Here is a 25691-nt window from a genome sequence, read left to right as displayed (position 1 = left end):
TGAAGGTGGTGGGGACTAAAGAGTCTTTTTCATCAAATATAATAATATTAATCGGGATTTTAATTAATTATCCATAAATTAATAGATGGAATGATTTTATTGGTGATTTTATGGTTGGTAACTCAACCAATCATAATTAAGGGAAAAAATTTAATTGGTCAATGATTAATTCACAAGTAAAGTAAACACAATTTTCCTTACCAAAGGATTTGGATATCTTCACGTGTGATTCTTAAATAATAAGACTTTGTAGCTAATGGGACATTTATTGATACGAGCGGATTGAGCATAAATATCGTGTTGTTTAGTAAAAAAATAAAATAAAAATATTATTTTTAAAATTAAATTTTTTAATTGAAATAGTAAGAGATAAAATAAAGTATTAAAAAATTTATTATTATTATTATTATAATATAATAAAATCACGTAGACAGTGCAATAATATGAGTGTTTTAGGCAAATCCTAACTTACATTGTGATTATACTTAATTAATACACAAAAACTCACTTATGTGAGACTATTTTACGATATAATTTTTTGAGACAGATATTTAATTCAACATGATTCATGAAAAAATATTATATTTTATGTTAAAAAATTACTTTTCATTTTAAATATGAGTCGATTTGATCTGTATTATAGAAATAGATCCATGAGACCGTCTCACAAGAGACATACTCTTAGTCTTAGTATGTGGTGCTCTTGTTTTATATATAGTAAAATATTGTTAAGGTTAAGAATAAGGAAAATGTTATCGAAAATAAAAAAAAAAATCATTCTCACACTCCATTTTTACACACACAAAAAACCATAAAAATTGAGTGTGAGAATAAATTTTGGAGTGTCCCGAAAAATAATTACTATAATTATATATCATTTTAAATTACTAAAATATTTATTATTCATCTACGCTTTTGAATTTGTGAAAATTATATTATATATTAATTTCAATTTTAATAATTAATTTATTCTAAAAAATAGTTCACGCAATTAGAAAATACATAAGTCAAACAAGAAAATACGCAATATATTTGAAACAATTGTTTATCTACCACCAACAACTAAAAAGTAAAAATTGACTTTCCAAGAATTCCATCATCCACGATATTTGACTATATAACTTTTCTTTTAAAATTAACATTTTATTTTTATGGCCAGTGTTTCAAAAAAATAAAATAAAATAAAATTAGTTGCCAATAATCATGCAAAAATACGAGCCCAACAAAAAAAAAAAATAGAGCACTACTGAAATAAAGTTAGAGGATAATTTGAAATATTAAGATAAGTATCAATTTATTTTGAATAAAAATGGAATTATCATTGAAAAAACACAAGTTGGCATACTCTTTAAAAAAAAAAAAAAACTTTTATAAGATATAGGCATTATAGTTTTAAACATTATAAATTTTTTTTTGAAAATATAATCTCTTGTCACATAGAGTTGAGTCGAACATTCTCCTGTACTTAACTAACGTGATTTACAAGTTATTGTGTTAGCCGGATAGTTTTTTCAGTGCACACAAAATGATAACGGATGTAAATCTCAACTTCATTAAAAAAAAAGTTAAATCATTTTTAGATCTTTACACTAGTTTGTGAGATCTTCTACCTTAATTTTCGGAGTTTAGCATAAATTGATGATTGAGCAGACCTTGTCTAAAGGGCTGTATTTCGTGCTGCGCCATGCATTCATATATCATCCTGCTAAGGCCATCTCCAATCCAAAACTCTATTTTAAAGCAACTCTACTCTAAAATAGTGCAGTTTCTGCATCAAATACAATATTCATCTCCAACCCATCTATTTCAAATCTTACTCTAATATATTTATTTCATTTTTATATAATTAAATATTTTAATTTTTATAATTTTATATTTAATAGATATTTTTCTAATTATTAAATTAATATAATAATAAAATTATTAAATAAAAAATATTTATAATTTTTAATATAAATATTTATAATTAAAAAAACAAAAAAAAAATTAAAAAAATAAGAAATGAACTATGCGCCACATTTGGCGCAGAGCATCGGAGAAGAATGGAGCTGCGCTATTTTGCAAATAGCGCAGTTTCATTGGAGAAGCCCAAGCAGCAAAATAGCGTGAACTGCTTGAGTTGGAGATGCCCTAAAGACTGGACAAGTAAAGCACAAGGCCAAGTGAAAGCCCGTTTAAGACAATTCGGAGCAAAAGAGAATAAAGTAATCGAGAGAAAATGCAAAGAGAATCAAATACAGCAGATTCGTACTATTTTTGTAAGGGATACTATTCCGATCTGCCTGTCGAATTTATCGAGTTGCCTTAAAACAATACTGTTCAATTAAGTTTTTAAAATGGAAGTCATTTAGTCATTCATGATTGAATATCAAGCTCAACTTCATATTTGTACGATGATCATCACTTGTATCCAATATACATTGACATACAAACTCCGCCTCAATACTTTCTATCTCGATAGATAATTTGGTCCCTAAAAATTTCATTAGACGAATCCAGGTCCTCGATGAGCAGATCATCATCCTCGTAATCTGATGAGTCGTTATTGTCTATGTTAATATCCTCAGCTTCAGAAAGTTCTTGATCAACAAAATCAGACACTGATGATGAACATCGTTCTAAACCATCTCCAGCAGCAGAGTTGTTATTTTTCACCGGGTAAATTTTATTATGTGGTTCGTCTTTCCTCCTTGGTTGATTTAGTATTGATTTGGGATCCCTGTCGTTTGGATCGCCATAAAGTGCAACGTGCCGGAGATATAGTTCCAGCTCCTTCTCTGCTATGGCAATGAAGCGTCTTACAGAGTCGAGGGATTGTTCGTATTTGGATTTTTCCAGTGCCTTCAACAAACTTGAATAAGTTAACGCGAGATGAACTAATTTAAAGGCAAAAATCAAAAGCTAACTGGTGATATTCAATAAAGATGATCGTCTGTAGCAGAGTACTAACAACTCTTGAACAAGAACCAGGAAAAGAAGAATTAAGACAATGAAACTGATGCAAAGAAACCACAAACTAAGACAGACACAAACTGTCGATGAACTGATTCACTTTTGTGATAACGTCTTTCATGAAATATTTAGCACCACTTTAAGTTCCATCCAGTTCTCACCACCATATCATGGCAAAGATTGGTCGTACATATTAATAATTAAATGATACATGTCTTTATACATGATATCAAATTCATCGAATACTGCTAAACAGAGAGACGTACCCGTTTCTTCGATAATGTATCAACTGGTGACATAACCTTTGGCTGCACATAGTTCTTTCCTCGATAAAAAACTATGGTATCATCTCCGATAATCTGGATTGGAATTCCACCACTTAACCTAGCAATGTCATCGGCATATTCTTGTACTTGGCCAGGCTTGCAAGGTTTGCAGATGACCTTGACCGTTTCATGTTTCTTCCAGTGCAGATGCATATTAAGGATAACTCCACCAAAGATCCCTCTTCTGCCAACTGGACAATAATTGGAACTTTTTTGGGCCATCTTCTTCATATAAAATCGCTCCTCACCAGATAATACACAGGGTTCAACTACAGGACCCTGAGTTTTGGATACTTCATACCGTTTCAGCCTTTCTATCAGTAAATTTTCCTTGATTCTGGCCTGGAAGTGAATTAGAAAGCGAAATCAACAACGATATTTAAGAGGGAGTAAATACAACTTTTTGTAGATTGGCATATACATTTTCAAGCTTGTACTTTATCCTTTCCTCAGCATTAGAAAATCTCTGCCTCTTTTTCTTCCCTTTGACCCCAAGCCACCTGGGGTCTCTCTTATTGGCAGCCTTTCTCATTTGTTTATCTCTCTTCCTCTGTAGCTTCAGCCTTTTCTTTGTCTTCCATTTCTCCTTCTTTGGAGGATCAATTTCGTGGGTCTCAAACTTGGGCTTTCCCTCTGGTGATATGACCAGATTCACTGACCCGTGGCTCAAGCTTCTCCTCTGCAATAGTGGAACCACCTGCCAACAATTTTTTGGGTTTCGAGGCAAGAGTGATAAAGGCCTAGAGAGAATGAAAATGGGTTCTCGAGCAACAAGAATTTGCCTGCCAAATGAAGGAAATAGTAGAGCCAAATCTGAATAGGAAGTCTGGGGGAGCCAAATCTGAATAGGAAACTTAACCGCCTCATTCAAATTGGTATTACTATAATCGCTACATACGAACATGTATAAACCCAAATCCGGAACGAAAGAAAATAAGGAGTTACCTGAAAGGAAGGGCAAAGCTAAGAACTGAAGGCAGTGAGACTCTGCGTAAACCTCGGAGCAGTTTATTCGCCATTTGAAAGAAAATATTGTTCTTTTTCCTTGCAAGGCAACCCTGAACATGGTTCTAGTGCACTAGCGTCGCTTGCACATTTTCTATATGTTTTTATGTCTCCTACCTGCAAGTATTCAAAAAAAATTAATAACCAAATAAATGGTTATGATAGCAACTAAAATTTCAACTTTGTTGCAGAAATAATCATTGGCAAATCAATAAATTATAAATGAAAACACCCTTTCGCACAAAGTAATCAGACAGCTTCAATTTTAGCACCAATGACCACTACTATATGTAGAGATTGTAGTGGCGCGACCAAAAAGAAGATATTGTAGCTGCACTTGAATCTTCCGTAAACGGATTCAGCTCAAAACCCAGTCAGAGCAAGTAGTAATAAGTACATAAATAAACCAGAAGTAAGCAGAGGGCCAACATGCTATACAAACATTTAGCACCATAGTGTGAAGCAGACGATAACAATTACTAACAAAGGTGAAACGTGTGGTTTACAACTTCAATGGACTTGTCACAAATTTTGAAAAAAAAAAACAGAAATGCAAAAAACGGTAGGCTTGTGAAGAAATATATTTTAGAAAGACCAGAGATTGAAATGAAACTAACACAAAAACTGATACAGACACTATAACAAACACCTTGCAAGCACGGATCTCATTACACCAAAAACGATAGCGGCTTCAACCACACCCACGAGTAATAAAAAGAATCAAATGAAAAATTCTATCGTGAAACGAAGAAAAGTTATCCCGCCTTAAAAATTTGTTCCCTCACCTGGAAATTCAGACGAGAAAACACCCCAAATATATAATAAATTTACCAAAATATCAAATTAATTTTTTTGTAGGGCCCTTTTGATAATTAATTAAAAAACTTTCGAATTTTTTAATACTCTCGAGCTAGAAAACATGAATAATTATCTAAAGAATTATTTGGATATATAACTTGAATATCATTACATGCTTCGTTTTCAAACGAGTCTCGTCACATGTTAAGCAGCCGCTGTCGTAATTATTACACTATTATATACAAGATATAGAGATAGGTGATGGACAACACGATTTATGGAGGAAAACATCCCATCCATCTAATGTTAGTATGCACTAAACAATCAGAAAACAATGGGATTGCTAATCTTTGGATTCCAACTTCTTCACATTGTTTAAAACGGTTTGAATCTTCTTCGACAACGACTGATTATGCTCTTCGATATGCTCACAAATCATATCCAGTTGCCTCTTGTAGGTCGCCGCTTGCCTTTCAAATGTTTCTGCTTGACTCTTCACATTCGCCAGCTGCAAGGACAGCTCCCGGATTTTTTCGGCTTCACTCTGCATACAAATGTGAAAGACGAAGAAACTGAAAAGACAAATTATCTGAAATTTGAGGCAAGTTAGTCTTTATAGCACAGCACGGATTCAGTGAAAATACAATAAATATCATGATTGTTCTTCCTATAACTCAGATAAATTATAGCATAATTTTTCGAACCAATGCACTTTATCATCTAATGATGAAATAAGAAATTTTTGAATGTATGACTATTGAATCATTATGGGACTTCATCAGATGCAATCACAAATAAATGATAGCATTTGGACAACCCGACCGAGCATCAATAGATAAATAAGCTTTCGAGCATGGGATGGGACATTGGCAGTGGAACCTAAATAGTGAGGCAACAATTTAACAAATCTATAGCAGACAAAAAAGATTCATATTTTGGAAGAATTTTCTTCTTTGTATTCTTATATACGAGCACCAAACAACTGATACCAAGATATAATAGATTCAACTATGTTCAACATAATTAGACAAATACTTGATACGATTTCGATCCTTGCCAGAGGTCGCAGTGAGTTAGTTCCAAATATTGGTTGAAAAAACAATATCCAACGCGAAATACTCACTTGATTTACAAGAAATTGTCGAGCTTTAGTCCTACACCCAAGGAAGCATCTCATAAAATTCACTTTTCTAAATCTTGGTAGCTTAAGTTTTAGCGGAACCTTATCCACATGTATAGCATTAGATTTATTACAAAATGGATCGTATACACTTCATTGGATTTTGAAATGTAGTGCCAGTGTAGTACCTCTTAACAATTTTTATACTCCAACACATTTATTTCAACAATAATTTAAATTTAAGTATGAAAGTAAGAGTAAGCGACATATTTACCAGTGAATCTAATGCACCACCACTTCCATAAGCATTTGAAGCCAAAATTGCTTGTCCAGATTTCTTCGAGGGCTTAACATATGGCGGGGCCATTTCATGATTATGCTCCTTCTCAAATCTCGAGACCTTCCATTGACCACTACCATCGCACAAGAAAGATATTGTTGCTTTGCATCCTGTTCGAGTTTCCGCCTTTTTATAACCCAACCCATTGGCATCTGCTTTGTCATCTTTAACCCCTTCTTTCGAACAACAATACGTCTTTGATCTAATCCGTCGAGTTCCCATAAAATAGTACTGCTTTCCTCTACGAACATTAAAACCCATAGCTTGGGCATAGTCACAATATAACATGTATGCCTCTTCCTCACAATAAACAACTTGCTCTGACAACTTTTTTTCTAGTTCAAGAATACGAGATTCACGTGATCCCTCATTCATATCAACCACTTCTCCACCAGATCGCGGATTCATGGCCACCTCGTCATCACTGTCTCTGCATACCGCTTCATGCACTTGCAACAATCGTCCAGACATTTCTGATAATTCCTACGAAACAAAATCCGAAAACCAACCGCGAACAGAATTCAGCAAAAGTCCGAAAACCAACCGCGAACAGAATTCAGCAAAAATTTCACTTGGAACAAACAAATCCACACTTTGAATTTCAGAGATATGAAAAAAAAAACTCCAAATATAATATGGATAACAAGCTCCCTACCGTGATCCAGCTGGAGTAGCACCGTGCAAAGATGGAGTAGTCCTGCAAAAAATTAGACAATAAAACAATGTAAGTGGCTGCTATGATTTGCAGCAGAAAGTGATGATGTTGAGCAGAGCTGCACATTTATTTGACTAAAAAAAAAAATTTCATCCACCTCTATTTTCCATGAAAATGTGGAAGAGAGCCAACAGTTCTATTTATTTCTTCTCTTACATTTCAATAGTAAAGGCATAGAATCTGAATAAACAGAGGCGGTTACAGATTAAATACGAGACTTCGGAAGATTCAAATTTTTACGGGTATCCGAAATTATACCTCTCACTCCGAAACAGAGAAAAATTACCCCCAACTTCCCAGCCCCATCATTGGCCCCCCAATTCAATTCCTGACTGCCTCTACGTACAAGCCTCCGCTTAAATGATAGATATGACAAGCATGTGAAATTACAGAGATAGAAATAACATCGAATTACCAAAATAATCGGAATACTAATCGTCTTCCGGCATTTCGAGACCGAGTCTCGCTTCTTCTTAAACCCAGATGTTGTGCAATAATTCAGTCGTCGATAGAAAAAAACACACATAAATGAATTCAATCATAAAAATACATGGATAAAAAAGAAAAGGGAGACAAACCTTTAACCTGAAGAGAAATTTGACGTGCGTAAAGGCTCAATTGTTGAAGCTAGCACCGCAACGGCGGTGGCGGAGGAGTTAGCGGTGGTGGAATTAGCGAAACGATCACTGAAATGAGGTGGCGTTTCCTGATTCGCGAGATCTAAAGGTCCGGCTTTGTAGACCGGTTCCACCTAGGAAAGTTTTTTTTTTAAAAAAATAAATAAATAATAAACTATATAAAAAAAATTTGTATTAGGACCCGAGCCAGGCTTTCAAAATCAGTTGTAAATGAATGAAATCGTTCGCGATCTATTCGGAACTCGGCTCGATAAAAAGCTCGTTTAAGTTCGTTTGTTAATCATATCAAGTGAAACTCAAGCTCGATAATTTAATCAAATCAAACTCCAGCCTAAAGATAATCTGCTCGTGAGCCCGCAAACATGTTCGTTAATAGGCTCGTGAGCTCTAACTCGATTTGTTTAGGTGGCTCGTAAGCTCGAGCTCGGCTCGTTTATGTATTTTAGTTATGTTTTTGGTTTTGATTGTTTATAAATATATTTATACTTTTGTGTTTGATTTAAAATTAGTTCATATATATATTTAATTTTTAACGAACTCAAATTCGAGCTCAATTGTATGTTTTACGGGCTCGAAAACGATCCGAGCTCAAGCCAAATTTATTAAACAGATAAACGAGCTACTAATGAACCAAACTCGAGATCGGCTTGATTAAAATGATAAACGAGCTTTTAACGAGCCGAACTTGAGTTTTTCGTGAACTTAGTAATTTCAAATGAAACCGAGCTCAAGCTGGATGATAAAAACTCAAATCGAGTTCGAGCCTCAATCAATCTTAAACGAACCAAGCTCAATCTTGATACTGTTTAACTTGTATTGGATCATTCACATCCCTAAGGCCATCTCCAATCCATATCCTCTATTTTTCATCCTCTATCCTCCAAAATAGAGATCCATGATCTCTATTTTCAAACACCTTCTCCAACCCATATCCTCTAAATATTACCAAATACTCTATTTCTTTAATTTATTTCATTTTCAACTCATATCCTCTAAATATTACCAAATAATTTTTTTTAATTTATTTCATTTTCGAACACATACACACATATAATTAATTAATTTCATAATATATTATTTAAATAAACTTAATTAATTCGCTAAACATGACATAACTACATGTAATTCGCTTATTAATTTTCAAAAGGACTATATTGCAATTTTTAAAATATCTATTTTGTAATTATTTTTCACCCCTTTTCAATGCTCTATATGAACAGTGATACTCCATAAATAAAAGATCACTGTTGCATACTCTAAAATGGAGGAAATAAATAGAGTACGGTTGGAGAAGATTTCATCCTCCATAATGGAGGATTCCTCCATTATGGAGGACGGTTGGAGATGCCCTAACCCCAACCCCTTTGATTTATTTTAAAAATATTAACATTTTTCATTGTTTAAATAATATAACATACTAACACTAATAAAAGGAATATTATTAAATACATTAATTATCGTTTAAAAATTATTATTTTTAAATATTATTTTTTAAAAATGATTTAAATATTAATTCGTGTTTAGGTTTAAATTTTAATACAAATATAGTGAAAAATTTAAATATTACACTTTTCGGCTTTTGTTTTCCAATTTCCCCCCTTTACAGATCTCATCTAACTGTTTTTTTTAATATATATATGAAATAACATAATAATTTATAAATTTATTTTTTTTATAAAATTTCAAATCAAATATTAATTAAAATAAAAATATATTTATACGTGTAATTGGAGTGAAAATGATAGATGTCCTTGAATTTTTATCATTAAATAAATTTCAAAAGTAACACTTCCGAATTAAAATAAAAGCGAAATATATAACTTTCATACTATATACAAGCGTAGTCTTCATCTTCCGGACCATTGCATCTAGGTCCGCCGAAGCTCTCGCAGGTACAACGTGATTGCTTTGTGTTGAATAATCAATGGGATATACGTAATCATCTGAAGTTCCAGAGTTTTGTTAGATATTTCTTCAATACGAATCTTGCCGAGGATGACATGAAATCCACAGATTTCTGCTGAATTTTTTGAATTTAGCCGCTGTAAGTTTGCTATGATTGGATTTTTATTCGTTTTCTGGATTATTAATGTGACATCCAACTGTCAGGTTACTTGCTCCAATTTTGTTTTCCTTATTTCTGTGTTCTGACTGAATTTATTTCCAAATCGAAGTTGTTGTTCGTTCTGCCGTAGGTTAGCCTTTTCCAATAAACAATACGAGGAAAATTTAAGTTTTTGAATTCTACAGGAGTCAAGTGTAATATTTAGTTCTTTTAGCTAGATCTATAAATTTTTTATCGATACATACACTCGTTTTCCACGTATATGGTTATGTCAGTATGTGGTTGTGTAATTGACTCGATCTGGTAATGAATAGAGTATTTGATGTCAGTACGGAAATTTTCTATGTTTAGTGACAAACTTTTGTCATACAAGAAGCTACAGATGGCAGTATTTTTATTGCTGATACTTTCTTTATGTAGTCTGGTTTTTAAATGATTTTATGTAACTTTTCATTTCTTTTGGGTAATGATTAGATGTGTTTTTGTAGTGGCAACTTCTTGAAATTTTTCCTAAAACGACATGTTCTTTCTTTCTTTATTTACATTGCTGGCCATTTCTATGTGGATTATTGTTCAGGCTTCTCTGTGCAAAATCTGTCAACATACAAGGTTGGTACCAAAGCTGTCTTTTGTCATTTTATAGACAGAGTTTGTATTATTTATGCATGTCTTTAATAGTGCTTTTGGGAGTGAACAGGAGTAATTTCGGAATATATTTATTGCAGGCAGAAGGGTCTGCAGTAGTTTTAATCCAATGAGTAGATTATAAAACTTCGGGGCCAAAGGGCTACAAACAAGATAGAGTTTTTTGGGGAATGTTCGAAAGAGTAAACTAAATTTCATCTGTTCCAGAGCAGTCAGTTTTGGCTAGTTGGTTTTAGTTTTTGGCTTGTTGTTTAAGTGGAGTACCCGTTTTTGGGTACGGAAAAGGGCCACAAAAGTTTAGCTCTTTCAAAGGGTCGTATGGAGGGTAAGCATGCAGAATTGATGGATAATGGTATGCGGAGCTCAAAGTGGGAGGAAACATTTGGTAATGTTGCAGAACTGATGAATATTGATACGTATGCTGGGTGGTATGACGGCCCCAGTGGGTTTTCTGAACAGATGCTTCCCCATTTTGCCTTCTCTGCTGGCGTGGCATCCACAAATTTTCCATCCTTAGATGGATTGAATTTTGTGGATCAGTATACTTCCGAAATTTCAATGGTGGGAGGTGATGCTATGGGAAATTCATTCATAAGCGATGGTGGATTTCATGATACAAACGGTCATTTTGCGATACCAATTAATCCTGCTGATGGTGGGGTTAATTTCACTGAGAAGGTCGAGAAAAGCTCAAGGCAGCATAATGTAGTGGGTGATGAACGGAACAGTGTGATCCCAAGGCTTCCTTTGCAATCCCTGGCTGAGAAAATGCTCAGAGCTTTATATCTATTTAAGGAATGGTCTGAAGTGGGTATTTTAGCCCAAGTCTGGGTTCCAATGAAGAATGAGGATCGTTACATCTTAAGCACTTTTGAGCAACCTTATTTACTAGATCAAACACTTAGCGGATACCGTGAAGTTTCTAGATTTTTTACATTTTCCTCGGAGTCAAAACCTGGATCTGTCCTTGGGCTTATAGGTCGTGTATTTACTTCAAAGATTCCCGAATGGACCTCAAATGTAAAATTCTACAATAAAGCTGAATATTTACGGATACAATATGCCATTGATCATAAAGTCCAGGGCTCTATTGCTCTACCTATATTCGAGGATGATTCCCTTCGAAGGACATGTTGTGCAGTACTAGAACTAGTTACCACAAAGGAAAAATCTAATTTTGATTTGGAGATGGAAAATGTTTGTCGTGCACTACAGGTTGGTTGTTGGTTTCTTAATTAGTGTTATTTGTCTTCTTATTTTGTGGAATTTTTCCTCATCTCTTGCTAAAAAGCAAAAAAATGCTCTAGTAGCAACTAACAAGTGTTTCTAGGTTATGGAGAAATATTTCTCTGTTTCCAAATTGTCCTTCCTTTTCCTTTGATGTGGTTGTGTATGATATGCTACGTGTAGAAACGGAAGAAACGACTGAGAAAGCAATCACGTGATGTAGCAATTAATAAAGTTCCATTTAGATATACCGACTGTATGAGCAAAAATCGTATATATGATTCTCAATTATCTCTTTGTTTAACTCCAGCGTTGTTTCAATTTTATTATTGTTTTTTTATCTTATAATTGCAACGAGACAGAGAAACAATATGAGAGAAAATGGTAAATTATCTCTTTGTTCTTTTTCTTGGTTGTAGAGTCGTTTAACCCGAAGTTCTGCTACATGTTTTTTTCATTACCCAATCATAAATAATATTTTGTTAATTACATGGGATATTTTATTCACTGTTTGTCATGAACATTTCAGGCTGTGAATTTAAGGAGCGTTGTACCTCCTAGACGTTATCTCCAGGTTGTCCTCCAAATTTTTTATATTTGATTTATCTTGTCCTTTAATTTATGTCGATTCCATGGTTACCATAACACTATTTAAATTCAATTTTTCGGCAGACTCTCTATAAGGATCAGGGGCTAGCTTTAGCTGAGATAACAGATGTTTTACGTGCCATTTGTCATGCACATCGACTGCCAGTTGCTTTAGTATGGATTCCATGTATTTACAAAGAAGGTTCTGGTAGTGAAACCATACGAGCATCTGCTACAGGAACAGGACCTAGTATGAGTGCGAATAAAAAGTGGGTGCTGCAGATCCATGATACAGCATGTTATGTGAATGACAAAGATATACAGGGTTTTGTGCATGCTTGCGCACAACATCATCTTGAGGCTGGACAGGGTGTTGCTGGGAAAGCTCTTGAATCGAATCACCCATTCTTCTACTCAGATGTGAAGGAATACCATGTATATGAGTACCCACTTGTACATCATGCCCGTAAATTTGGACTACAGGCAGCTGTTGCAATCAGGCTAAGAAGTACTTTCACTGGGGATGATGACTATGTACTTGAGTTTTTCCTTCCTGTCAATATGAGAGGAAGTACAGAACAGCAACTCTTGCTTAACAATCTCTCAGGTACCATGCAGAGGATCTGCAAGAGTTTGAGGACAGTGTCGGATGCTAAATATCTTGGGACGGAAGATACAAATGATAAATTACATGGTGGGGAAGGGAAAAGCACACCGCCATTATCACGGAGGAGTTCTGAGCATTCGCTTGTCGGTGGGAATTCAAACTCCCCTGAACATGTTACTCAAAATATACCGGATTCAGTTGCTATGAAAATAGAAGCGGATGGTCCTCATGGACAGGTACTTCTGCATTTTCTTATTCACGTTTGCTATTAAATATATATATATACTAGCACACGTGTTGCATGTATGAGATAGTGGCCAAACCAAAGCTCTAGACATTTAGTCTTTTAAAATCCAATCTATAGGCAAGAAATAACTTATCGATAAGATGAGTATTAACAGTAAGTAAAAAATAAAAGGAAGGGGTGGAAGAGGGCACAAATTTAGGAAAAGCCAATTTTTTTTTCAAGAGACCAAAGTGTCATTCCATTATAAATAGGTACAGATGTGTGTGTGTGTGTGTGTGTGTGTGTGTGTAATTATATACATGAGGTAACTGATCATGTTCAAATAATAAAACTCGAATTGTGATTTCTGTTGTGACTTCAGTAAATACTAACTGCCTCTGCTTCTTTTGTGTGATTAACTATACCATAACGATCTTTTAGAAATATAGGCTCTCTTTCCCTATCAGGCCTTTGACATCTCCATTAGGTCTTATTACATTGAATAAGACACTAATACAGCAACCATCTTACCAAGTATGGATGTATCACAGGTTTTTACTGAGTCAACGGACAATTTCTCTGGTATTGTACATAGAAAATTTAGTAATGATAACTTTTCTGTGATAATGGCTTAACAAATAGGACTCTGAGCCCTCTTATGTTTGTTTTAGGTGATATCTGGATCTAAGAAACTGGTGGAAAAGAAGCAAAGAACTGCTGAGAAGCATGTTAGTTTACACGTTCTTCAGCAATATTTCTCCGGTAGCCTCAAGGATGCTGCAAAAAGCATTGGCGGTGAGTTTCATGCCCACACATGGCTGAAAATGTTTTCCTATTGATCACTTCTCACACACAAACATGTGAATAGATCTAATTATGGGGAATGAGGAAGTTATGTTCTAGATGACTGAAATGTGGCAGAGATGAACATATTGAAACATTTCCATACAAGGGAAAATGACTTTCATTCCACGTTTCTTGTTTTTATAGTGTGCCCAACAACTCTCAAAAGGATATGCAGGCAACATGGCATTTCGAGATGGCCTTCTAGGAAAATAAACAAAGTGAACCGTTCTTTGAGAAAAATACAAAGCGTGATAGATTCAGTTGAGGGGGTTGAAGGAGGATTAAAGTTTGATCCAACCACAGGGGAAATCGTCGCTACTGGCTCAATCCTCCAAGAATTTGATCCTAAAAAAGGTGTTGTCTTACCATATAATAATCCCTTGGCAAAAGCTTCAGATTTAGTTATCCAGAACACAAAAACAGTGCCCCAATCGGCTTATATCGACATTGAGACCACCATTGAAAAAATGGAAGAGAAGTGCTGTTTAAATGGAAATGATTTGACAGTTTTTAATTTGATTGACACAAACTTCTACAGGGGAGATTGTAAAATCAATGCTCCTTCCGGAAAGCACGAAGAATTACAAGTGGCCGCGTTAGATGTGAGGCTTTCATGTCCTGCTGGTCTAAACACCATGCCTTTGACAACTTATCCGAAATTTCCTCCAAATAATTTTCTTGCAGGAGAAGAATGCAGTAGATGGGCATTGGAAAATGACTATGCGAAACCAGATCCTTCCGAATCTCGTTTCCTTTCTGGAATCTCGAGTTCTATGGCAGCTGACTGTAAGATAGACTCCAAATCAAAGGGTAATATAGAGACTGTCAGAGATGACGGAGCTGTTGAACACAACCAACTTACATCCTCTGGCATGACAGATTCATCAAATGGGTCAGGTTCAGGGTCATTGATGAATGGAAGTTCATCAAGCATGAAAAGTTATGACGATATGCATAATTCAAAAACCGAGGCAGCCTCTGGTGATAATCGTAGTAAACTTATAGTTAAAGCTGCATATAAAGAAGATACAGTTCGATTCAAATTCGACCCTATAGCTGGTTGTTTTCAACTGTATGAAGAAGTGGCCATGAGGTTCAAAATACAAAATGGGCAATTCCAGCTCAAGTATCTTGATGACGAAGGGGAATGGGTGTTGATGGTAAGTGATTCAGATTTCCATGAATGCCTCGAAATATTGGATAATCTTGGCACTTGCATTGTGAAGTTCCAAGTTCGTGATGCACCAACTTTTGGAAGCTCAGGCAGCAGCAACTGCTTCTTGGGAGGGGGCTCCTGATGATTGATAGACATCCACTTGGGTACTTCCAAAATCACCAGTATTTTGTTTAATTATGTTGGTGATTGATTTACCCTTGGTTGATCTCATAAAAATAACGAGAAGTCGGCTTCCACGAGATGTGATAATGTTCTTTGTTTCCTATTTTTGGCTTCTCTGGACCGAAGATCAATTTGGGGTCTTTTTTGAATAACGATGTCTTCTGCCACTCGTAGTGTACATGTTGGAAGACTTTGTGAAGGTTTTAGCGGTTAGAAGAAAGTAACGTTCTGTGTATAGTGTGAGTGCCTCATGCTAGTTTCAGTTTGTACAGTAAAATGTAGTAATTATGAGAACAGGATTAGAATTTTGAAAGCGTAGAAGTTGTTTTACCTATGCTGTCAGGTTCGATGTTTGCTTTTATCATGAAATTCAACAGTTTGGTCCAAATTTTAATCAGGGCATCCTTTGTTTTACTTGGCAATTTTGTTGTAAACACTTTTCCTCAATCTATGCAAAGAGAAACCATTCTGCGTCAACCACAATTGTTAATTCTTTTTCCCCTGATTTTTACATATTAGGAAAATAAATATTTGTACTCTATTTATTTTATTTGTTCCACTCCATCATTATTTATGCGGAACATTTGTCAAATTTTATTTTTTTTTACTTTATTATATTTTAATATATGTTTTCTTTTCAAAGTTTTCAAATTATGATATTACCGTTATTATTTAATACTATTAATTATTTCACTTTGATAAAAAAAAATCTCATCTTAATTGTACGTCTTAGGTGTGCTATTTTAGAATGAGATTAAAATTAAATAAAAATATTATTTTTATTAGTATAAATAGCATTTGATATTTGTAATTTTTAAGATTTTTAAGAATTAATTATACTTTAAAACTTTGTAAAATAATGACTGTATGAAAACTTTTATTTTGAGTTTTTTTATAATAATTTCATAAATAGGTAATAGAAATACTTTCTTGCTCAGTCACTCCAAGCTGATCCTATTTTGGAATTGTGAAATTAATTTTCACGAGAAGTATATGGTTTCTGAATCCCCCCGTCGTAACAGTAAATACCCACGATTGTTTCCCTTCAGATGCACAATTTATTCGGGAAAAAAGACAAGAAAATTCGAAATCGGGCTGGAATTCCAAATTTTGGAGTGGAGAAATTGCAGAGCGCTAGCACCCACAGTTCGTACTGCAGAACCCCCTTCTATTTTCTTTATATATCCATATTTGTGTATGAATGTGTGTGTGTGTGTGGATGTGCGTATTTACGTAACTCAGTTTATTAAATTTGAATTTACTCGGTTGATTGATCCATTCTCTTTCAACTTTGCTAAGAGATACTTGTGATTGTTAGAACGTATGGAGAAATCGCGAGAAGCTATCAACTTCTTTATTAGAGGATTTGACTTCTTCTGAAGCTAACATCAGTGGTTTTGTTTCTCTCCGTACAAGAAAGCTAACATGTTATTGGGGTGATATTTTTGTGCTATGTTTCATTAGTTTATCACTCTGTCTGTGGGTTTTGTTTCTCTTCTTCCAAGAAAGTTTAGATATGGATCTTTGAATGAATCCCTTTCTGCTTATAATTATGTGAAAGTGTGATACAATTTGAAGTAACTATCAGTTATCTTTTGGGCTCGTGCATATTAACAAATGACAATCATCATACTGGACTGATATAGTGCAACATTTTTTCTCAGTGGATGTGGAACAAATTTTGGATGTAGGCAATGAAAGGATCGAAGCATCTGTACTTGAGGATTTAACTACTTGTGAAGCTGACTTCAGTGGGGAACCCTATGAAGGTATGATCTTTGATTCAGAAGACGCTGCTAGAATGTTCTACGACGAATATGCTGGGCGCATAGGTTTTTGGACCCGCATTTTATCGTCCCGTAAATCAGAACGTGATGGGTCAATCATATCACGTGGACTAGGGTGTAGAGGCAATCGAGATGTACAAAGTCTAGGTAAACTATCCAATGACATGGGGCAAAAACGAAGGGAAGGTTGTACTTCGATGCTTATAGTGAAGAGAGAGAATATAGGGAGGTGGGTTGTTCGAAAATTTGTGAGAGACCACAATCATCCGTTGGTGGTTTCATCGCCTAAGAAGCGTCAGACTTTTGTAAGTTTCTTTTAATCCTTTACTACATAGGCTCCTTCTTTATAATATAAGTCTTGAGCCTTTTCTCGTTCTTGCTTTTTTTTTTTTGGTGTCCATTGCTTCAGTTTTCGATCCCTATTGCATTTGTTGCAAAGAAGAACTCACTAGATAGAGGAAAAACTGAACTAATTTGGTGAGAGAATGCCATTTCTTTTGTTCAATTTCTTGGGTTCGATGAAGGCACATTGAAAAGCGCAATTTCTTTGTTAAAAAAAAGATGCAATTTCTCATCTGGACCTCCATATGACCCTTGTACTTTAAGGATGACATTCTTTGTGCATTTTTGTAGTTCAACGTCTCTGATCAAATTATTCAATTGTTGTAGGATGAGAAAGATAAAAAGATTCAAGATTTGACTGCAGAACTCCGGCTGAAGAAACGTCTAAGTGCAGCGTATCGAGAGCAGCTGCTTAGTCTCATGAAAGATGTTGAGAACCATAATGATAATTTAACAACTAAATTGCAAACCATCCGTAGCAATTTAAAGGAAATTGAAGCGAAAAGGCACGAGCTTTCAAATCACTAGACCAAGCTCATTGGGTTAGCATGACCTCCTTTCTCTCAAATGATTTATTATGCCTTTTACTTTCTCATCGATGGTTAAATTTCCAACTTGCTCGCTGAATTTACTGAGGTTGTATATCCATTAAGAAATCTTGAATTGGTTGACTTTTGTTTCTAGGCAGGCTCCTCGCTGTTAATCTGTTTGCCAGAACTACATTTAAAATCATAATCTCATTTTTCCCAAAATCAGCTGGAGCCTTCAATTTGTCTCGTCTTTGACCTTGTAGATGTCTTTAAAGGATGGGCCATTTGCTGAATTGTCTAAATCATGGCCTTGCAATAATCATTTATATCAACTTTGAGTTCCATTTTTGGCAAAGAGATGATGAAAGCAAATAGTTCCATTTTTGGATCCAATGGAGGAGCATTTGAAGAAAATTAGGCTGTGAATTCGACCCGTGATCTACCAAGTATTATGCTCTGAAATGGAGGGTTGTCCCCATGGCCATTGACATGCGAAGAAATCAACAATTCTGCAGCTGTAGATTAGCTTGTATCTTTTTCTTTTGTCACCATCAGTTCGATAAGATTATCGAGGAATAAATTGTTGTATGAGTTTTTGTATATGCCGTAACTGGTAATTGTGCTATCTCGTAATATGTGATAAAATGAATCTGAACTGAAACATTGATCATAGATTTTATTATTTAACTATACTGCTGCTACTGTTATACCTACCAAAAAAGAAAGTTCAAGAAATCAAAATTAAGTGGATGGTTGTTCAGTAACGTTAAACCAAAAAAAAAAAAAAACGTTAAACCAATATGGAGGAGCGCATTTGGAGAAAATTAGGCTTTGAATTCTAGAAAAAGTGATTATTCGGAAAATGAAATACAACGAATGGCAGAAAAGTAGCCACCTTTTCACTCGCTTCTATGTTGAGTTTTGAGATTTAGGTCAAACTGAATCTCAAAAGCTAATGAAACGGAGAGTATTGTTTAAGTTCATACACGAACTTGGACAATCTCTTCTTTTTTAATTAAGTTTGGAAATTGAGTTAGTCAAAGTTCCAATTTTTTTAACACATTTCATCAAAAAATTATCCTTTCCATCTTTCACCTAAAAATCTCGGAAGAGTTCCTACGATGATAATCAACCGTGGGAAATGCAGCAATCCTCTTTGAAACAAAGCTTATTTACAACAGCAATCTTCTTTGAAACAAAATAATACAGCACGATTGACTCAACCAAAATATTCCTCGGAAAGAAGAATTCTAATTTCATTAATATGCTCACAAAATCCAATCTTTGCCCGAAAATACATCGAATCCACCCCTTCTGTTCCACCGACTGGATCCTTGATCCAACGCAGTAAAGATTAATGAATAAATCAATTGATGATTCAAAGGAGTCCTCCCCCTTTCATCATCATCTGAAACTCCTTAAAATCGACCAAACCATCTCCATCCACATCCACCTTCATTATCATCTTCTTGCAATCCTCGACACCTCCTCCTTGCTTCAATCCAAGGGATCCCAAAATGTATTTCAGCTCATCCACGCTGATAAAACCATCTCGATCCCTGTCGAAAACGTCGAACGCCTCTCTCATATCTTCCTCCTCGTGCCTCTCATCCACAATGTTTTGATACAAATTCCCAAACTCATCAATATCAACACATCCATCTAAGTTTACATCGATCTTCTCAATCATCAGGCTTAGCTCCTTATCCGGGATCAAGATTCCCATGTTCTCCAATGACTCGTTCAGCTCCTCCTTCGTGATCCTCCCGTCCCCGTTCCGATCAAACATTTGGAACACCCTCTTGAGCTCACTCGCTTCCATCCGACGTGAAACGTTAGCCAACGGTGACACCGGGCTTTTCTTGGTGTATTGTTGTTGCTCCTGCTGCTTTTGATGCGAGAACAAGTGCCAAGAAAAGGGGAAGCAGGCCCTCAATTTCTTGGGTATCAAGTACAAGATAACGGTGTTCAAGAGCTTGTATACGAGGAAAATCCACAACAAAATGGTTGGCATTGCTGAAAGATTTTATTTTTTAGCTTGGGAAAACAAACCAATCCTATGGCGTGAGCCTTATGGGTTTCTTGAGGAAAAATTGGAGAGCTAGGAACTTGGGGAGATGGATGGAGTAGTGAGAATGATATGTGTAGAAAAACAGGCAAAAGGGTAAAATTTTCAATGTTCTTCCTTGGACAAGAGGGATCCCTATATTATATATGGTTTAGGATTGGAGTGGAGCAAATTGGATCTACGCGCTATTGGTAGAGGAGTGGAAGTGGTGATATTTTTTTAATCAAAAGCGCGTTGTTATAATTGCTCATTTGGTGATATTTAATAACGGCAACTTTCCAACAACGGGTGGGAGAGGGCGACTTTTAATCTTACTCTTAAAATAAAGAAAGAACTAGCCGTTGACAGCGGAAGACACGGCCAAGCCAAAGGCCGGCCGACGGGAAACAAAGAACAACAAAAACGCGTGATTACATGGGAAGAAATGATTTTATAAGTCAGCAAACTAAGTAAACTAAGCATGTGCGGAGGAATTCAAGATTTAAGTTTGATGAGAAGTAATTAATTAGAATATTAAAAAGATCGAGTTAAATGAGTAATTAAACATAATGTAAGATTTTGTTATAGGACAAAGTCCTTGCTCCAAGCCGAAGCAGACAAATATAATAATATTTAAACAAAGAAAGAAAAGGTCTTTAGCCATAGAGTTGATTTGGTCTAGAATATTATATTATATTGTCTAAATTGGGTTTTGTATTAAGTCCAAATTTTTCAGTCGGCCCAACTTCATTTCAATTGAAATAAAGCCCATATCAAATAGAAATCCAATCCCGGCTTGGAGCCGGGTCAGTTAGCCCGATCTGTTTCTACTTTGTCCCTAGATTTATTAAATAATTGGAAATTTTAGCAAAGATAATTTTTTTTTTTTGAAGGCAGTAATCAACAAGTTCTTAATTTCGATCACGCGATTATATGATTCCCGAAAAACTCATTTTCGCGTTGGATCTCTGCCTCCAAAATCATGTTTACGTTTCGAAATCATTTGAATCTCGATCTCTTGATCATCCCCATACTCATTCTACACTTGTCTTCCCCAGCATCAGCAATTAGGTGTATCAGAGTTTTATGGGTTTTTCTTATTTGGTTGTTATTTGTGGTTTACAATTTAGTTTTAGTCGCCCGTGTGTGGAAATTTGATTATTTGTCCGTATATTTGATTGTGCATAACTTAATTCGAGTTTTATGGCGAGCTGTTAATGATCTTGGTTCATTGTTTATGCTTTTACTCTTGGAAGGATGGATGTGAGCTATCCGGAGAAGCATAACTGTAAAACTACTGTCCCGGGAAGATTCCTTCTCACAGACGATAATGGTATTGTATTTTGTCTGATTGAATCTAGATTGCGATGATTCTTTCTTTTTCTTGTCGCGAATTTTTAAATTTAGATTGATATCTATTCTGTGACAACGAGGTTCCATTCTTGCAGGCCTTGTATGCGATTCACTATCAGTTGACCCACTGTCTCGCTGCTGCACAAAAAAAGGAGATCAATTTTCTTGTCAGTGAGTTAGCTCTTTAAGTTTAATAGGCAATTTATACTCCTTACTTATTGCCAGCGAGTGTGAAATGCTGAATTCCAAATAGTAGCTATTGATTGGAATATGATCTTTACATTTTTATCGCATATAATCTGAACATTTTTTTTTATCACAATGCGTGCTAAAGGTTGGTCATTGTAGTTCTGTGGGTGAGCTTTTTACGAGAATGAATTTTTTTTAATTGTACAAATTTATTGATTATTAAACCAAGCAAATCTATTCATTATATTCACATCTAGAGAATCTTTTTTTGTATGTTGAAAAGAAAGATGATAGCCTGTATACTGCTCATGTGGTTCTAGTGACATTGTCTAATAATTATGTTAAAAGGTATAAATTGTCCAAAAGTGATATAAAAGCACATTTAAGCTTGTAAAACAAATAACATAAGCACCTTACATAGAAATGGCAGGATCTTTTTTTAAAAATTTCTAGGTTGATTCTGTTTATTGCTTCTTCTGAAACTAGTGTTTCCAAATTGAAATGCACGTCTTGTTTATTGTTTTTGAAGAACCGATTAAACTGAAATAACATGTTTATGGTTCTCAATTGGCACAATCATCATTCGCTTGAAGCTTTTTATAATGATCTATTTCTCTCTTATTCTTAACAAGCAGTGGATGCAATCTTCTTTCACAGTGTTGCAACTCATATGAGTATTGTGTTTCATGCTGCTTGAATCCGGCCTTGGTACTTTTTACTCTTCTTTTTTTCTTTTACTCTGCTTTAGTAACATGCTTTTAGAACAATTGTAATTTGTATTCTACTTGTTCTTCAGACCGATAAAGAATCTGCCCTAAAAGTCAAAATAGCCAAGCCTGTGACTGCTGGTAAATCTGAATTCAGATTGACATTGACTATAACTATTGGTTGAGATGCTAAATCAGCTGCTCTTTTCAAGATTTACTTTAGCTTAACAAGTTTTTTTGAGTTAACATTAATATCTTTTGGAATATTCTCAATTGGGCGAGCCTTGGCTCATATTTGATTCACATTCATTCTGAATGTACCTAAAGTCAGGTATTGCTGCCCTTTGACCATGTGAATGCATTGTTGTAAGTTGTAACAAACATTGCAGGCTTCTTATAGTGTGTATAAATGATTATCTTTTTTTTTTTTTTTTTGAAATTGAGCTTTGAAATTGAGTTATGAGAAGATTTGACTTTGATTTCTGCCTCGCAGGATTCTATGGAAGTGTTTTTGACTTTTGTGCTGGGAGATGTCGCCACAATTCTGAGAGTGTGGTATGCTTTCATTTTAGATTGTTTGGTCTAGTTAACCATGTTAACGACCTTATTCAAGGCATTTAAAGAAGTGATAATTGTATTTGACTATCTTATTACTGATGTACTGAGATTGGCCTTAGTCAAGCCATTTCTGAAAGCAGTGTGTCTTTGGATGGTGCGGTAATAGTTACTGCGAAAAGGGCGATGCCTTCGAATCTTGATGTTTTTGTTCCACCCAAAATATATTTATTTTCTTTTTCATTCATACAGGCTTCTTCCTTTATCTTCTACTTACTTTTTGACAATTATTCACCATTTCATTCTTCATTTTTAAAAAATGTATCTAATCAATCGAAAATGGCATTTGATATTCTTTTATGATATTTCAGGTGCATGAAAATGCTTATTTGAGTGAATATCATCATTGTTTTACCATTCCATCAAATTCATCAGGTTTGTGCACAAATAGTTTTAACATATAAGGAAATGAAGTTTACAAGTACCTCTTTCTGATGGTTGATGATTAATTTGTCTCCCCCATTTAGGTTCTTACATGTGATTTGTCTCTTTTCCTGGTTCTCTGAGTTAAACACAAATCCGCTGTATTTTTTTTCCTGTACTAAGTTCAGAATGCAATGTGCCAAAAAGGGTATTTTTTAGCTCTGGTTTTGAACATCGTCCTCCAGTGGATCATTTTTATGTTTCTTTTAATTTTACCATACTTGGTTGTGTCTGATTTTAAGACTTTACGAGGGGATTTTTTTTTCAGATTTTACATTAATGCAAGTGATTATTTCTGGTAGTGTTAATTTTGTAGCTTTGATTGGGGGGATGGTTATGTGATTTTTGTGCTCTTTTTGGGGTGTTAGGTGTACTTTGTATAGTCAAGCATGAGAGTGGGATTATTATGTATCTTGTATTTGGGGCATTAAATTGCAAAGCCAATAAGCTTCCATTTTATTTTGAAAGATGAAGATGCCTTGTGTAGCTTTGGTCCAGAACTCTACATACTTTCTTCAAATTTGCTAGGATTGTACGGAGTAGATGCTAATATTTTGAGGATACAAGTCAGTGCTACTGGCCAAAATCTTTCCCATGGCAAGAGTGTTTGAGATGATAACCAAAGCTGCTGTTTTTGTCTGGCTATGGTTAAACTACAGTACCTCTTTTTCTTCTTAGATTTCATTTAGTTCTTTGAGCCATCCCGTGTTTTGTGCTACTTCAAGTTGCTTTATGTTCGAGGATAGCTTTTGTGGGATGCTTGGGGTAATTTCAGTATCGGAATATTTTGAAGTTTTGTCTATTTCAATGTTTGGCTCTGCTCCTTCATCCAATTCCTTTATGTGCTTATCACCAAGCTATTGTGTTTGAAAAAATTATTGCATGTGAGGTTCTACCTAACCCTGAACTATTCATACTAAATGATACTTTTAATCACAGGATCTTCTGGTACACAAGTAGAAGCAAGGCTGGTTGGGATCAATATCATTATAGGAAGGTAAGATAATGCATTTTTAGATTAAGGAAATGACCTCAAAGATAGCTTATCCTAACCTGTTATTTTTTCTCCACGTCATAGTCAAGGGGAATCATGTGATTCAGTTTGCAAGTCTAATGGACAATCTTGTGTGCCCAACAAATTGGCGCTGCTTAATCAGTGTGAAATGTAAGCTTAATCCTTATAAATCTTGTTATTTGAACCCAGAAGTTTATCTTGATATGATGATTGTTGTTCATGAATCTTTATTTCATTAACGACTTAATTGTTTCTATCTCAGTTAAATACTTGTAACTCTATGATATCCTTTTTGACAAGTAGCATTCAAAAATATATGAGCTGCAAAGGTTCCTGTTTGTCAAGCGTCGGAGCTGATCAGCCGGCTGAAGTTGTAGATGATGCTCCAAAACATCTGGTACCATTGTTATTTTTTATGTCCACGAATCAGTCCTTGACAACTAGCATATTTTAGAATTTGAGTCCAGTAAGTTTATCTTCAGATTTGAGTGGCAAAAAAATTATTTGTAATTTGTGATTACTCGTTGTACTTGTTTATTTAATTTGGAGTTGCTTCAAGAATCTGGAGGACATGAGAAAGCAACACCCATCTTTAAAAATTCAGTTGCGAAACTAATATTTTGTGCACTATTTAACTCGACAAAATTTTTATTTTTCCTAATTGGTTTCCTGCATATCCAGAATCCAGGAGCTTGCTTGTACACGAAGACACCATCTGTGCTTTCTTGCAATGGTTCACATAGGCATACAAAGAGGCTTTGCCCTTGTGCATAAAGAGTCTAGCAAAGTAATTTTCCCTCTCCACCATAATCCAAGTTATTTTTTTTTCTCGACGTCATTACCATTTGCGAGCATGCTTGGCAAAACTCTCATGTATTTTTGTCCCCTAAACATTTCTTATTCTATCAGGCAACATCACTTTTCTTTTCTTTTTCAGTTGATTTGACGAACGAATCCTTTAACAAAGGGGCTAGAAATCAACCATGGCAGAGAACACGAAGGCCAAAGGTGATGGTTGACCTATCACCATAAAGTTCCTGTAATATTTTTATAATTTTCGTTAGGTAACGACGCATTTTTTCAACTTCACATGCTTTAACATCTTAGTTTCGAATCTGATCACATTACCAAAAAAAAAAAAGAAAGAAAAAAAAAAAATGGGAATATCGTCGAACAAGTTTGTGTGAACAGTGACGAAGATGCTAATGAAAGAGTCGGAGGAGGGGTACTGTACTTCGAATACTTT

At 35.0% G+C, this 25691-nt stretch overlaps 6 protein-coding genes across 26 annotated transcripts; 3 read left to right on the top strand and 3 right to left on the bottom strand.

Annotated features, from left to right (window-relative positions):
• Positions 1–2316: 2316 nt before the first annotated feature.
• LOC142556236 (uncharacterized) lies at positions 2317–5356 on the bottom strand. 6 transcript variants are annotated; one of them, XM_075667614.1, is made up of 5 exons: positions 5254–5356; positions 4224–4400; positions 3700–4060; positions 3219–3620; positions 2317–2841 (listed from the first exon to the last, which is right to left on the bottom strand). In XM_075667614.1, exons 2-5 carry the CDS (start codon positions 4295–4297, stop codon positions 2440–2442), a joined length of 1239 nt encoding a protein of 412 aa, XP_075523729.1. In that variant the 5' UTR covers positions 4298–4400; positions 5254–5356; the 3' UTR covers positions 2317–2439. The 6 variants fall into 6 exon arrangements, with proteins under 6 accessions (XP_075523729.1, XP_075523728.1, XP_075523726.1 ...); XM_075667613.1 differs by lacking the exon at positions 5254–5356 and adding an exon at positions 5069–5179; XM_075667611.1 differs by lacking the exon at positions 5254–5356 and adding an exon at positions 4933–5060.
• Positions 5357–5392: 36 nt separating this feature from the next.
• LOC142556237 (uncharacterized) lies at positions 5393–7850 on the bottom strand. The gene is made up of 5 exons (XM_075667618.1): positions 7842–7850; positions 7672–7728; positions 7197–7238; positions 6476–7024; positions 5393–5625 (listed from the first exon to the last, which is right to left on the bottom strand). The coding sequence occupies exons 4-5, from the start codon at positions 7010–7012 to the stop codon at positions 5425–5427; spliced, it is 738 nt and encodes a 245-aa protein (XP_075523733.1). The 5' UTR covers positions 7013–7024; positions 7197–7238; positions 7672–7728; positions 7842–7850; the 3' UTR covers positions 5393–5424.
• A 1865-nt stretch (positions 7851–9715) lies between these two features.
• On the top strand, positions 9716–15853 carry LOC142556234 (protein NLP9). Of its 10 annotated transcripts, XM_075667607.1 has the most exons (8): positions 9716–9786; positions 9861–9938; positions 10537–10568; positions 10685–11819; positions 12361–12405; positions 12504–13262; positions 13924–14047; positions 14243–15853. In XM_075667607.1, the coding sequence occupies exons 4-8, from the start codon at positions 10923–10925 to the stop codon at positions 15394–15396; spliced, it is 2979 nt and encodes a 992-aa protein (XP_075523722.1). In that variant the 5' UTR covers positions 9716–9786; positions 9861–9938; positions 10537–10568; positions 10685–10922; the 3' UTR covers positions 15397–15853. The 10 variants fall into 10 exon arrangements, with proteins under 10 accessions (XP_075523722.1, XP_075523720.1, XP_075523724.1 ...); XM_075667605.1 differs by having other exon boundaries at positions 10537–11819; XM_075667609.1 differs by lacking the exon at positions 10537–10568 and having other exon boundaries at positions 9719–9786.
• A 507-nt stretch (positions 15854–16360) lies between these two features.
• Positions 16361–18770, top strand: LOC142556233 (uncharacterized). Of its 7 annotated transcripts, none has more exons than XM_075667594.1 (4): positions 16363–16583; positions 17102–17529; positions 17894–18108; positions 18255–18768. In XM_075667594.1, exons 1-3 carry the CDS (start codon positions 16487–16489, stop codon positions 18092–18094), a joined length of 726 nt encoding a protein of 241 aa, XP_075523709.1. In that variant the 5' UTR covers positions 16363–16486; the 3' UTR covers positions 18095–18108; positions 18255–18768. The 7 variants fall into 7 exon arrangements, with proteins under 7 accessions (XP_075523714.1, XP_075523709.1, XP_075523713.1 ...); XM_075667598.1 differs by having other exon boundaries at positions 17894–18072; positions 18360–18767; XM_075667597.1 differs by having other exon boundaries at positions 18323–18767.
• Positions 18771–19231: 461 nt separating this feature from the next.
• LOC142556232 (calmodulin-like protein 3) lies at positions 19232–20359 on the bottom strand. The gene has a single exon (XM_075667591.1). The coding sequence runs from the start codon at positions 20108–20110 to the stop codon at positions 19475–19477; it is 636 nt and encodes a 211-aa protein (XP_075523706.1). The 5' UTR covers positions 20111–20359; the 3' UTR covers positions 19232–19474.
• Positions 20360–21015: 656 nt separating this feature from the next.
• Positions 21016–25633, top strand: LOC142556231 (uncharacterized). The gene is made up of 12 exons (XM_075667590.1): positions 21016–21214; positions 21400–21476; positions 21592–21667; positions 22321–22393; positions 22482–22533; positions 22886–22947; positions 23319–23382; positions 24370–24427; positions 24509–24595; positions 24749–24842; positions 25127–25232; positions 25383–25633. The coding sequence occupies exons 1-11, from the start codon at positions 21126–21128 to the stop codon at positions 25217–25219; spliced, it is 825 nt and encodes a 274-aa protein (XP_075523705.1). The 5' UTR covers positions 21016–21125; the 3' UTR covers positions 25220–25232; positions 25383–25633.
• Positions 25634–25691: the final 58 nt, after the last annotated feature.

The sequence above is a fragment of the Primulina tabacum genome, chromosome 9 (assembly GCF_025594145.1).
Source record: "Primulina tabacum isolate GXHZ01 chromosome 9, ASM2559414v2, whole genome shotgun sequence".
NCBI classification, from domain to species: domain Eukaryota; kingdom Viridiplantae; phylum Streptophyta; class Magnoliopsida; order Lamiales; family Gesneriaceae; genus Primulina; species Primulina tabacum.
Note: the sequence above shows the minus strand (reverse complement) of the source record. Positions and strands in the feature narration are given on the sequence as shown.

Excerpts from the sequence above, each read along its gene's own strand:
- LOC142556234 (XM_075667607.1), top strand. The coding sequence starts at position 10,923 with ATGGAGGGTAAGCATGCAGAATTGATGGATAATGGTATGCGGAGCTCA. Across the intron at positions 12,406-12,503 it reads CTCCTAGACGTTATCTCCAG|ACTCTCTATAAGGATCAGGG; the intron begins GTTGTCCTCCAA and ends ATTTTTCGGCAG. Across the intron at positions 13,263-13,923 it reads CGGATGGTCCTCATGGACAG|GTGATATCTGGATCTAAGAA; the intron begins GTACTTCTGCAT and ends TGTTTGTTTTAG.
- LOC142556237 (XM_075667618.1), bottom strand. The coding sequence starts at position 7,012 with ATGTCTGGACGATTGTTGCAAGTGCATGAAGCGGTATGCAGAGACAGT. Across the intron at positions 5,626-6,475 it reads GTGGTGCATTAGATTCACTG|AGTGAAGCCGAAAAAATCCG; the intron begins GTAAATATGTCG and ends ATTTGTATGCAG.
- LOC142556231 (XM_075667590.1), top strand. The coding sequence starts at position 21,126 with ATGTTTACGTTTCGAAATCATTTGAATCTCGATCTCTTGATCATCCCC. Across the intron at positions 22,394-22,481 it reads GCTGCTTGAATCCGGCCTTG|ACCGATAAAGAATCTGCCCT; the intron begins GTACTTTTTACT and ends CTTGTTCTTCAG. Across the intron at positions 22,948-23,318 it reads GCCACAATTCTGAGAGTGTG|GTGCATGAAAATGCTTATTT; the intron begins GTATGCTTTCAT and ends ATGATATTTCAG.
- LOC142556236 (XM_075667614.1), bottom strand. The coding sequence starts at position 4,297 with ATGGCGAATAAACTGCTCCGAGGTTTACGCAGAGTCTCACTGCCTTCA. Across the intron at positions 4,061-4,223 it reads AGCTTTGCCCTTCCTTTCAG|GCAAATTCTTGTTGCTCGAG; the intron begins GTAACTCCTTAT and ends TTCATTTGGCAG. Across the intron at positions 2,842-3,218 it reads ATACATTATCGAAGAAACGG|GCACTGGAAAAATCCAAATA; the intron begins GTACGTCTCTCT and ends AGTTTGTTGAAG.
- LOC142556233 (XM_075667594.1), top strand. The coding sequence starts at position 16,487 with ATGCACAATTTATTCGGGAAAAAAGACAAGAAAATTCGAAATCGGGCT. Across the intron at positions 16,584-17,101 it reads GCAGAGCGCTAGCACCCACA|TGGATGTGGAACAAATTTTG; the intron begins GTTCGTACTGCA and ends ATTTTTTCTCAG. Across the intron at positions 17,530-17,893 it reads CTAAGAAGCGTCAGACTTTT|GATGAGAAAGATAAAAAGAT; the intron begins GTAAGTTTCTTT and ends CAATTGTTGTAG.
- LOC142556232 (XM_075667591.1), bottom strand. The coding sequence starts at position 20,110 with ATGCCAACCATTTTGTTGTGGATTTTCCTCGTATACAAGCTCTTGAAC.